General features: G+C 44.3%; 1 protein-coding gene across 8 annotated transcripts in view; it reads right to left on the bottom strand.

Annotated features, from left to right (window-relative positions):
- REV1 (REV1 DNA directed polymerase) overlaps positions 1-12,054 on the bottom strand; it is an 84,253-nt gene that overhangs the window by 10,541 nt on the left and 61,658 nt on the right. For 7 of the 8 annotated variants that reach the window (XR_004475639.2, XM_033401797.2, XM_033401799.2 and 4 more), the window contains 5 exons: positions 11,356-11,484; positions 8,729-8,883; positions 6,424-6,543; positions 939-1,159; positions 494-666 (listed from right to left, as the gene is read on the bottom strand). Coding sequence is in view for 7 of the 8 variants with exons in the window: in XM_033401797.2 (XP_033257688.1) it covers positions 494-666; positions 939-1,159; positions 6,424-6,543; positions 8,729-8,883; positions 11,356-11,484 (798 nt within the window). In the remaining variant the exon portion in view is untranslated. The remainder of the gene's footprint in view (positions 1-493; positions 667-938; positions 1,160-6,423; positions 6,544-8,728; positions 8,884-11,355; positions 11,485-12,054) is intronic. The other variant, XM_049696204.1, reaches the window with a different exon arrangement.

Below are 12,054 nucleotides of genomic sequence, written 5' to 3'. Positions count from 1 at the left end.
TATTGGCCACAAATCTTACATGCAGTTTTATATTAGCAGCCCTCACATAAAAAAAACAGGGTTTTAAAATGCCTTCTACCAGTTTCCAGAGACTACCATAATCTGATTAATCTTTTCACAAAAAGAAATTATACCTCCCTAAATGAAGTACATGTTTCATTGAAATCATTTTCTGAATTATTACACTGACGTTTCCCTGCAAGACCCTTCCACCAAGTCCACAACCGCCTCCCTTTCTGTCCCTGCACTGAACTCAAGACCCCAAGAACAGTCTGCCCCGGTCAGGGACACACAGACAGGCTGGCCTGGAACCTGGCAAGTCAACGTAGTTCTGACAGCCTTGAGCTGAGACCTGGCTCCGCAGAACGTCCAGGAACATCAGCGTTTTGCAGATTTTTATTCATACTCTTCCTTGTTTTTTTTCATTTTCCATTAATTGTAATAACCTGCACTGAAACATCAGTATACAATATCCTTTTTAAGATAAGCTTACCTGGTGATGTTATCACAAATTCCATGGCCTCCAAATTTTGCAGTTTCTACAGGGGCCCCCGGCTTTCGTACCATGATTTTGAGAGTCAGGCGTTTACCCTTCATGCCAGCAGCTTCAAGTCGCCGTTGGATTTCTTCTGAAAGACTCAGAAGAAAAGCTTCTGCTTCTTTTGGCTACAGAAAGACAAACATAAAAAAATACCCTCCATGTTATTTTCCTACATGCCTAACAATTCTTCTCAAGTAGATTAACTTTCAACATTAAACATGTATATGATTTAGTGCCCTGCTCTTGTCTACTTAAAAACAAACATTCTGCCAGTTCTGGGAACGGCAAGAGTTTTAAGACTTAATTTCAAGCATCAAGAGTCTATGGTCTAGTTGGAGAGACAGGACTATGTGAAAATATAAAGAATATAAGGTAAAACCTGTGAAGAGAGCAGTACCTGGGTAAACCTTATTCCATAGTTGATCTCAGCTGAAACAGATTTTCTTTCCTTTTCAGTTCGAACTGGTCTATCGTCCAAACCACGGCAGAACCTATAAAGCATCTGACCTGTTTTGGGACCAAATTCTTTCTGGAGTCTTGCCATGGTCATATATTGCAAGTCTCCACAAGTTCTAATTCCCAAAGATGTCAACTTGGATTCCATTGAGCGTCCAACTCCTAGGAAAGGGACAGTTCTTTAATTCTGCATATAAGCTATTAAAAACAATTGAGCATTATGAAATAACTATTCATGCACAAACAACTAATTTAAAATAATCTCCCTTAAAATTCTGAAGTGACATAACTGAAGCATCTCATAGATTAAGAATTTTTTTTTTGGTTGGTGCAAATCATACTAGTAAACTTATTTTTAGAAGCTACTTCTCAATTTGGACTCTACCTATAGGTGAACCAGAACTTTTCAAGTGTGTATGACTAAGTAAGTTCTCCAAAAAAATGTTATTTTTATTTATTACTGAGTAAAAAAGTTTTCTATCTTATTTACAAAATCAACTAAGTTACAGACTCGTTTACTATAGTATGACTTACAGACATACTAGGAGACTCAGGAATGTTAGGGATTCTACTATGACTTTGGTGAGGACCAAACTTCTCAATGGTTTGGCCACATTTTCTCTGAATGGGAACTAGAACAAGAAGTCATGACAGAGGTCCAAGCCCACATGTCGCTTGCTCTCATACTGGACAAAGTGGCACAAGTGACGTGGAGATGAAGCTTCCTGAGCAAAGTAGCAGCGAGGGGAGGACAGACAGATGTCTTTTACCAACAAAGATCATCTCCCTGGAAAGGCAGTCAGTGTCCTGCAGCTGGGCCAGCGTGCAGCAGCCCCTCGTCACCGTCTGCAAGATGCAAGGTTAGAGCCTCGCCCAAATGATGCTCATGAGCTCTGTTGCTCTCCATGTGCCCAAAAGCTTAACGAAGGTACACATGTCTGGGAAAGTGATTTAAGAGTAACCTGGGGGAACTAAAACTCTTATTAAAATGGTCTCCACACCATGAGATCAGTATTGTCCATCAGTGAGGAAGACTGCGGTCTGGCCCTCTGTAGGATGTTACCAGGGGGCTCAGAGTGGAGTCTGGGGTCGCCTATCTGTCACCTTTATTGTTACTTCTGGCTCCAGTTCTCTGAGTGGCCCTAGTGGGGGAAGGAGCATTCTCGTCCAGGTTCTGCCAGGAGAACCTCTTGGAGTAGTTATGCAGACACACGGTTAGGAGGGAGGTGGTCAACTTTACAAAAGGTCTATGACCACAGAGGTGGGCGAGACAAGTTTAACCCAAGAAAATCTGTCCCCTAATGGAAGTCAGATGAAAGGTGTTAAGGGTGCTGTATCCCATTTGTGCCATTTTCAAGTTCAATTCAGAACAGAGAACAAGCAAGAATAGCAGAGTCTGAGTTAACAACAAGAGAACCCTCCAGACGAAGACCATTCACAAAAAGACGAAATTCTAAGTGAAACCTACTGGAGTATTTTTCAAGATGGGGAGGAGGAACCCAACGAAAGGGACAAATCAGATACGAGGGTGGCCAAAGCCAGAGGCGCTCTACGCAGCTGTTCGTGTTCAGGGAATGCTTTCTGTCTCTATTTTTTTCCGTTCCATCATTGCTGCAACTCCCCACCCTCAAGATGTGATCATGTTCTTTCCCTGACAAATCTGGGCAGCCGATCTGTTCTCCCTGATTTGCAAAATCAGCAAGAGGCAATAATCCTGCATTAATTGTGTGTACTGGGATGGGCAGGGGGAAAACCTATGGTTTTTGAGAGTCTCTTGAGTATACCAGAACACAATTATTATTCACTAAGAGGTACAAAAGAAAGACTATTACATTAAATCTCACCAACTTAACCACGATCAACCTAATCTAACTGAACTGCCCTCTAGGGAAGAAGAGAGGTTCCTCTCCATCACAAGCTCACCTAATGGAATGGAATGGCCTGAAGTTGAGTGGGGGATGGAGGCATATGGATGGTCTACCTCTAACCCCTGTGACGTCTGCACAGGGGGGAAAAGTTAGCTTGGAATCAGCACCAAGACCCCGAATGGGTGCTAGTTTGATTGCTTCATGTGAGCGTTTTTAAGGAAAGGAGGCCCCTCTAAGGAGGAAGTAACAGGGTCTTGAGAGTCACATTGAGTGCAGCCACCTAGAAAGGGAAACATGAAGGAAAATGTGCAGCGTAGAACCAAGGTTCTGAGAAGGAGAGAAGAAAACTCTCTTCTCCTTGAAGAAGCCGTGGAAGCTGCCAGTAGAAGCCACTGGACGAAGATGTGGCATCTGTCCTTGAAGGGGAACCATGACCCCAGGCTAAGAACAGCCAGGAATGCCTCCTCCCGGCACCCGGACCTTGACAGTCCAGAGACGCAGAAAAGTCAAGTTCCAAAGAATCAACCTTTGCCATCTAAGTTAGCACCGTTCAACAGAACTTTCTGTGGTGATGGAACTGTTCTCTTCTGCGCTGCCCAATTCAGGAGGCACCCGCCACATGTGGTTAACTGAGCACTGACTGCAATGTGGGCAGTACAACTGGGAAGATGAATTTTAATTTTATTTAACTTTAATTAATTTAACCTAAAGTGTTCTAGCTTCACTTGGCTAGTGGCTCCCATATCAGGACAGTGTAGATGGTCATGTACACCTACACGGCCGCGGTGCTTATCTGACACGAGAAGAAAGAGCTGGAAACCTCAGAGTGGGTTCACACACCCAGCAAAGGATGGACAAGGGGCAGAAGGTCCTACAAGCAAGGGTGGAAAGCCTTGCGAAGAGCCACAGAAACAGTGGAAAGAGCTACCGCATTTAAACGGTTGCTGGGGACAGTCCTTTCTTTCATTAGCTAAACAGATCTCGCTGGTAATCTGTATGCTAGCACAACATGCAGTCACTACTCTGGGGTGCCTTCATAAACTTACTAGCATGTGCTCCCCTTTTACGCGGCTGTAATGACTGTGTGCCAGGCACGCCGTGTGCTCAGTCACCGGGCAGGGCACACAGGGACAGAAGCAGCTGGCGGGGGACAAGCAGGGAGGCGCGTTTAACATGGACCCGCTTCTGGTTATTGGTTACAGAGCAGAACTTACTCAAAGCACGTGCCACAAAATGTTAATAGTCACCATGTATTCACTTTCAACTATCTTTGGGAAATGACCAATTTTTAACAAAGATGAACAAGTTTCCTTCTTGTAAGAATTCCCGCATGCGTGTGGAGCCTGCTTTCAGAGGGCAGCTCGTACTTGAGATGCGTTACCATCTCAGGGCAGGAGTAACAACAGAAAAGGCTGACGTTTTACATACTGAAATGTTCTAAATCTTCCTGACAATAAATTTGGGGATTTTTATAAAAGTCAATAGTCTTACACATGAAAATCTCTCCAACAATTCTGGGTGGCCACAGGCTACAAGCTGGTTCTCACGGAGAGAGGAGCAGGGGGATCGCCAGAGGAAGCCCATCCTGGCCGCCCCCATCTCCCCCAGATTTCAAGGTTCTCTTAGGAACTTCAAAGCTGTGCCTAAGAACTCAACCGGGACACATAAACCCACATGTGCCCTTCAAAAAGTAAAGTCCTTCCAGCCAGGAAGCAAATGAAGGTGACAGGTAAGATGACTAGGTCAAGGAACTAAAACTAAAACCTCTCTGTTTCTATGTAAAACAAAACAAAACAAAAAAAACTTACAAGAATGATGCAGTATAAAGATGGTGCTGTGGACGGAACTGTGTCTCTTCAAGATACCTATGCTGAAATCTTAATTCCCAGTACCTCAGAATGTGACTGTAACTGGAGAAAGGTCCTTCGTAAAGGTAATTAAGGTAACAAGAGGTCATATAGGTGGGCCCTAATCCAATATCACTGGTGTCCCCATAAGAAGAGATCAGGACACAGACGCACAAAGAGAAAACACCATGTGAAGACACAGGGAGAAGACGGTCACCTACACGCCACGGAGAGAGACCTCAGAGGAAACCCAACACGCTGGCAGCGCATTCATGGACCTCTAGTCCCCAGGATTCTTGAGGGAATAAACTGCTGTTGTTTACGCCACGCAGTCTGTGGTGTTTTGTTATGGCAGAGCCTCAGCAAACTAATAAAGATGCCAAGTAATGGTAACTGTGAACTCAAATTTCACATGCACTTTAAATACACTGGTTCCTTCTTATATAAAACTGCAATAAGACATGTTATTAAAACTCCTAAATTGTGTTGTCTAATAAGGTAATTTGCTAGCATGATTTTATAAGGTTACTCTTCAAATTTAACCTCAAACTGACCATCAAAATGTCATATTTCACATTTCTGATACTACCACATTCTTGGATGTTATTTACTAGGGAGTCAGGAGGCTTCAGAACTAACCCATCATAAAATGGCATTTGGGTCATTTAATAATTTTGGCCTATAACAGAAATTTCTAAGTTTGTTCAGATATACTTTTCTTAGGCTTAAGAACATGCATCTAAAAATACCACTAAACTTTTAACAACAAATGAATAAAAAGAAAACCTTTCACCAAAAGTATACTCTCTTGAACTTTCCCACCACAAACACCTGGGAGCTTTGTGAAGCTAACGCAGGCTGCTTTATAAAAACAGGAGAGGATGATCTGAAATGGTATCCTGGATTACTACATGGCTTAGAGAAATTTCTTAGAAAGAGGTACCTACCATAGAAAGCAAGTCTCGATATTTACTAATTGTGAAATGAACTGCCCTACACACAAAAATTACATCTGTTCAAGGCCCCAAAATGGCAACCATTTTCCAGTTACAATGAATTATACTTGATTTCTCCAAAGAGAAAGGTTTTTACACGCTAGGTTAGCTAGCCACACTACACAAGAAAGTAAGATGGCTAAGCATCCTGCCCATTAGGTGAGAAAGGTATGCCTTTTTGGGCATTTTACTTCAGCCTGAGTTAACAAAATACAATACTTCATTTTAGGTTTTCTTCTTCCTAATATGGTTTATATATTTTCTACTTTAAAAACTATTTGTTTAGTAAACTCAGAAAAGTATCACTAGTTTGGAAGGACAATTTTGTAAATAGGGGAATCGATTTTCAAAACTTTACCTTGGGTCTAGAAGTACACTATTTCAATTTTGATTTATTTAAAGGACCAAAAGTCAATTTCATCATATTCTTTTAAGTATGACTTCTTAGAATTCCTTGATCTTGGTACTTGAGAAATACTTAAATACTTAAAGTAAAACACATGAGAGGCAAAACTAAACTGTTACATTAAGGTTCCGATAAATCAACTGCAGGATATTCACTGTGGAGTTCTAAATTTTGCTTCCCATGGCACTCAATAAAAGATGAAAAATTTTTAATTCATTTTTTAAAAAAGAAAGAAACGTTATACATCTATGAAAAGCACTAATGAATACTTACAATAAATAAAAGTTAAAAAGAAACGACTTGTATTTACCTGGTAGATTAGTCACTAGCTGACCTCTGATAAAATCATCTACTTCTTCTGGTTTTAAGTGGTACTGGCCATCCGGTTTCGCTTTCCTAGTTGCCATTCTAGCCAGGAGAATATTAGAACCTATAAATTTTTTTTTAAAAAAAGGAAAGAAAGAAGTCATTCAAGAAATATTCACAATTACTTTCAAAATTTCTTAACAAAGACATCTAGAGACAGGTTACCTATCAAATTTCTAAAGAGAACGAAAATAATGTGCAACTTTGATAATTTCAAACACAGTACAAAACTGGCAGAATTCTGTTAAGTATTACAGATTATAACCAGCATGGTTCCTGGACAGATGTTACCTTCTGTTCCAAAACACGTGACATTTCAACATCTCCTACCCAGGTAAAGGAATAGAGAAAACAGTCCTAATCTAAGATTGGAGGTTTACAGGAACTGTGGGCAATGACCAGCCATCAGTTCATTTTACCAACCAATGTTTATCTGTTTGTTTGTTCTTGGCTGGCGGGGTCTTAGTCCCCTGACCAGGGATCCAACCCGGGCCCCCTGCAGTGGAAGCGCAAAGGCCTAACCACTGGAAAACCAGGGAAGCCCCTCATTTTACCAACCAATGGATCCACGCTGGGTAGAAATAAGGCCAAAGAAATGCCATTGGACTTGGGGAGGAGAAGCCCAAAGAACCAGATGTCTCACTATATGATCAGAACACGTGGAGTAGAAATTGAGGGTATGAGCGTCTTAAAAAAGGAGACAGACAGTGACAGCGAGGTCCAAGGTGTGTGAACGGACACAGACAACTAACGCAGAGCAGAGAGAAGGCTACTGGAGCCCGAGAAGGTATCAGGCATCTGAGAAATACCTAAATGGGGTCAGATGAACTTCTGTGTAAAGAATAAAATCTCCACGAATTACAGAAGACTTCTATAAAGCACATATCTTAGTTTTACAGGAGACTTACATTAAAAACAGTGTGTTTTCCTAGGGTAAATGTATAGATATTCATGAAGAGAAAAAGTACTGGAAAGGCACACTAAAATGATAAAAGTGGTGAGTTCTGAAGAAAAGAGGGCTGAGAAGTGGAAACATCATTTGGGATTTTTGTCTTAATTATGTGCTTGAACTTAAAAGGACATATTCATGTCATCCCACTTGTAAATTTAAAATAAATACAATTTACAACAAAGAACTAAACCTGTGCCTGACAGTGGACTCCAGAAGGCAAGTCCTAAACGAATGCTGAGAAGGGAGTGCAGGCCACACACCGGGGAGCCGAAGGGCAGCCTGCTCGTAACCGGAGGGACGCTGTTAATGTGTTCCTCACGCTCTGTATGTTCTGCAGCTTATGACGTTCTGACATCTTAAAAATCCCTCCGACGGGGAGGGCCTGCCCTCCCAGGGCTGGTTAATCCCTAAAGACAGCAAGCAAGTTCCTGGGGGTGCGCCTCTCACACCCACGCCAGACACCCCCAGACACCCCAAGAGAGCCTCATCAAACTCACACACAGACCCCAAGAGAGGCTCTGGCCGAGGATCTCCCCTCACTCCTGCTTCTGCCTTCAGACCTGCACGTGGCGCTCCTGCACGAGGCCCTGCGTGGGGCTGCACGCCCTGCCCTCCTCTCGGGACAGGTGCCCAGTAAAGATCTCCTATGGGTAGAGGCACTGGGCTCGCTCAGACAGGAGGGACACGGGGAAGCTCAGGGTGACAGCGGGGGCTCCAGAGCACACAGCTGCGAGAGTCGACAAGAGGAGGACCAATGATGTGAAGGGCTGAGGAAGCAAACACGGCTTAGAGACAAAACAGAACAGGTGGGGGGAGGGGATAATGGGGGGTGTGTGTGGACGAGTCAATAACAGCAACTTCTGGCCCCGAGAGAGTGAAGACAGGGCTGGCTGAGTGGTCCAGGAAGCTTCAGAAAGTAACTGAGTTACCACAAGACGCAACAGCATGGAACTCCAAACCCCACTCACACTGCACTGCCTTGAATACCGCCTCTGTTCACTTGAAAAAAATACTGCTGACATACATTGCATCCAATATTCCCCATTTTTGAAGAACAAGAAATATCCCAACTTGTTTATTCCAAAGATGTTATCATTTACTTACGTTTCCAACACTTTCATCTCATGCTTTGCCCAACTGTGAGCCATGCCGAGAACTGTTTCAGAAGTGGGAGACCTATGCGGTACGGTGATAAAAACGAAACCTAAAAATCACTCCTAAAAATCAAGCGGTATTCAATGATCCCAGGGCACTGCTTTGAGGAAAATGAGTAGTACAAGATACGCTGGCTACTAACCGATTCCCACAGAGGCAGCGCATTTAGTCTGGTCTTTGATTTCCGTGCGGACAGCATTTGCAAATTCGTCAGGAGTGAGCCTGGTCTCTGCGAGGATTTCAGTGATGTCTACCAGAGCTTCATCACAGCTGACAGCTTCGATGCTGTGTGTGTAGCTGCCAACACAGAGCAAAGGCAACGAATCACAGCCCCAGCTTAACATCAAGCAGCCACATGTGGCACAATAGGCTCTCCTATGGTATCTCTCTTCGACATTTCCTTACAAGACTTAAAAGGCTAAAAATATTAGCAGTTTACCTGAGCTGGCCCAAGTGCCCCTATTTAGTCACTTAACTTTTAACTGCAAAGTTAATCAATGTTTTCTTTTTTTCCATATTAACTACCAAAAATACAACAGAAATGACCATTTCAGTTTCCCTATACTGAGAATACTGTTGTAAACCTCTCAATAGTTGAAAAGTAGTAAGTGAATTGGAATTGTCACAACACTTCATTTCAAAAATGTTCAAACACGATTTACCAGAATCCTTGAGGAACAGAAATATCACACAAATCAAACAAGCAATTGACAGTCTCCTAAACAAAAACGCCCAGAACACAGCAGGATATGATGGTGGCCAGTCACCCAAATGCCTGTCCGGGACGCCAGCAACACCCCCTGCACGTGGAAATGCTCTGGGTTCTGACTGCTGCTGCTGTTTGGTCACGATCTACTCACACAAAGGACTGTTTCAATTCTCCACAGAAGAGGAAAAGGAAGAGAAGAATCACCACGTGGCTCTGATGCTAATTAAATATGTGAATCACAAGGCCAGCAGAGGCCTCAGGACCAGAAATGGATCGTCAATAATCCACCTGGTAAAGTACCAGGAGGGCCAGGCCTCGCCTCTCACTACACCTTACTGTAGGTTACGAATCAGATTAATTACTATCAATAATCATTTAAGAAATGAGTGTTTTGTTAGGCTTAACTCCAGAGAGAAATCTGCAAGAGCAGAAGGCTATTCCTGATATGAAAGCTGCTCTGAGGCGTGGAGAATATGAAGCAGAGGCAGGATTTCCAAAGGTGGAAGGAGAACAAGGAATTTTTTCCCCCGAAGAACAGCCACGTGCCACTAACAATGTCTTCACCCACTAAAATTATATGATAGCGTCCACCAAACCCCCCGATCCGAGGTGCAGGCTGGCTGCCCGCTCCAGGGCCTCCGTAACCAGAACACGCAGCACCCAGCTCAGCCACCTGCTCCCAGCCCACACGCGGCGCTGCTACTGACCGCAGCTTTGGGACAGGACTTGAAAAGCATTCTCTCCACCTGGTAACACTGACATTCCCACATTGGGGTCTTAAGGACAGCTGTGATTGTAACTGGCTTGTCACTCAGCCCTAAGTCCACAGACTGATGCCAGATAACTTCACCTGCCCCTCTATGTTTCTCTCTCCTGCTAAAGTAAGCTCCTCAAAGGCAGAGCCTGGATCTGACTCCACTCTCATAGGATTGGCAGCATCAACAGTGTTTTGCACTTGGTAGATACTCCATAAACAGGTGTTCAAAATAACGTGTTAAGAAAGGAGAGGAAGAAGTGAAGATAGAGGCAAGAACCTCCCTTAGAACATCAACACAGCCCAAGGGTTGGCGGACCCTGGTCTGCTGTCTAGAGATCTGTTTTGGTGAATAAAGACTGAAGGGAGCAGAGCCGAACCCGCACCTCGTCTGTGACTGCTGCCACTGTCCACGGCAGGGCTGAGCAGCTGGGACAACGACCTCATCCGGCCTTTTATGGAGAAAATATGCCAACTCCAGCTGTAGAGTATACAGGGCCTGACATATACTTATCTAAAATTTTAAGTTTTGAGTTAACATTCAATATACCTACACTGTAAATATTCTAAAAATTACATCTCTTTTTCTCAAGCCAACTAATCACCCACCTTGAAACTACAGCTGACCCTTGAACAACACTGGTTTGGACTGCACGGGACCATGTATACCTGGATTTTGTCAGCAGTAAACACTGGAGCGCTACGCGATCCCCGACACGGAGGAGCCACGGGCGCAGCGGGCAGCTGCCACGGCACGTGGCCCTCCACCGCGCGGAGGACGGCACCGCACCACCCCAAGCTGTGCAAGCGCCAGCTGTACTGCTAGAACCTTCTATGAAAGCTAACTTCTGGCGTCCCGAATGATCTTAGAGGACACAGGGTTTGACAAGGTCTCTACTTGTTAACGTATAGTTCTCATTTTAAACAAAACCATAATTCAAATGTAATAAAAGAGAATAACCAGGTTAAAAACTCCAATCCTTCAGCTGTCTGGTTCCACGGAGGGAAACCTGGAACCGCTGACGAGAAGTCATGCAGGCACAGAATCAGACTGACATCACCACCAGGGAGCAGCTGAACAATCCCAGCCGTGCAAACACGTCCCTGAGGCCTGAGCCCTGCTCCGGGAGGTGCTCGTGGGGAGGAGAGGGGGCCGTGACACCCGAAGGCAGAGGAGCAGGTTCCCAGAAGAGAGGAGCGTCCAGCAAAAGTGACCCCGACAGGCCTGGGGAAACTGTTCTCTCTTCAACATTAGGTAAAAGCAGTAAAGGAACAGACAGGAGCGTGAGCGCAGCACACAGTGTACCTGGCCAGTGTCTCATACATCGTTCGTGCAACTTCCTTATACGCGTGAAAATCATAAGGGACAGCCTGAAGACTGGGACAAAGTTGTTTCGCTTGCCCGAAAAACATTCCATTCCTAATGCCAACTTGTCTAGAGAAAGAACAAAATACAGTGGAGGTTAGACTAGGAATTTTTAAATGCCAAATCAAGTATCAAATACTGATAGTATCTCCCCAAGCCACTGATACACAATTTTCATTTAACTCCATTTTCATGAGGGGTAAAAAACAGGCATTAAGACAACTTACAGGTTTGTTTTCCCCCAAAAGGAAACTGACAAGATTGTCTGATGCGTGTAAGTGACAAGTGCAGATGTGCCCAAGTACGTTATTCAAAGGCCAGGTTTGGCTCCTGCCTCTGTGAAGACGTCTCCTGAGACTCAGACCTCTGGCGCCTGTGCAGAGATGCCAGCATACCACACGTCGGTGATACCACAACCACCGCAGAGCAGGAGCGTGCTGTCAAAACGGTCTGCTTCCACTCACACGGGGCCCGGTTTGGCCAGGGCTCAATCCCCCAAAGACAAAGAATATAAACAGCAGAACCACACAGAACAGCGCTATGCGACAGACAGACACAGTGTACTCATCCTATTACCACCCAATTCCCAATTGACCAATTCCAAGCTCCTGCGGTGGCTCCACAGTGGCTGAGATGCCA

The sequence above is a fragment of the Orcinus orca genome, chromosome 13, assembly GCF_937001465.1.
Source record: "Orcinus orca chromosome 13, mOrcOrc1.1, whole genome shotgun sequence".
NCBI lineage: Eukaryota > Metazoa > Chordata > Mammalia > Artiodactyla > Delphinidae > Orcinus > Orcinus orca.
Note: the sequence above shows the minus strand (reverse complement) of the source record. Positions and strands in the feature narration are given on the sequence as shown.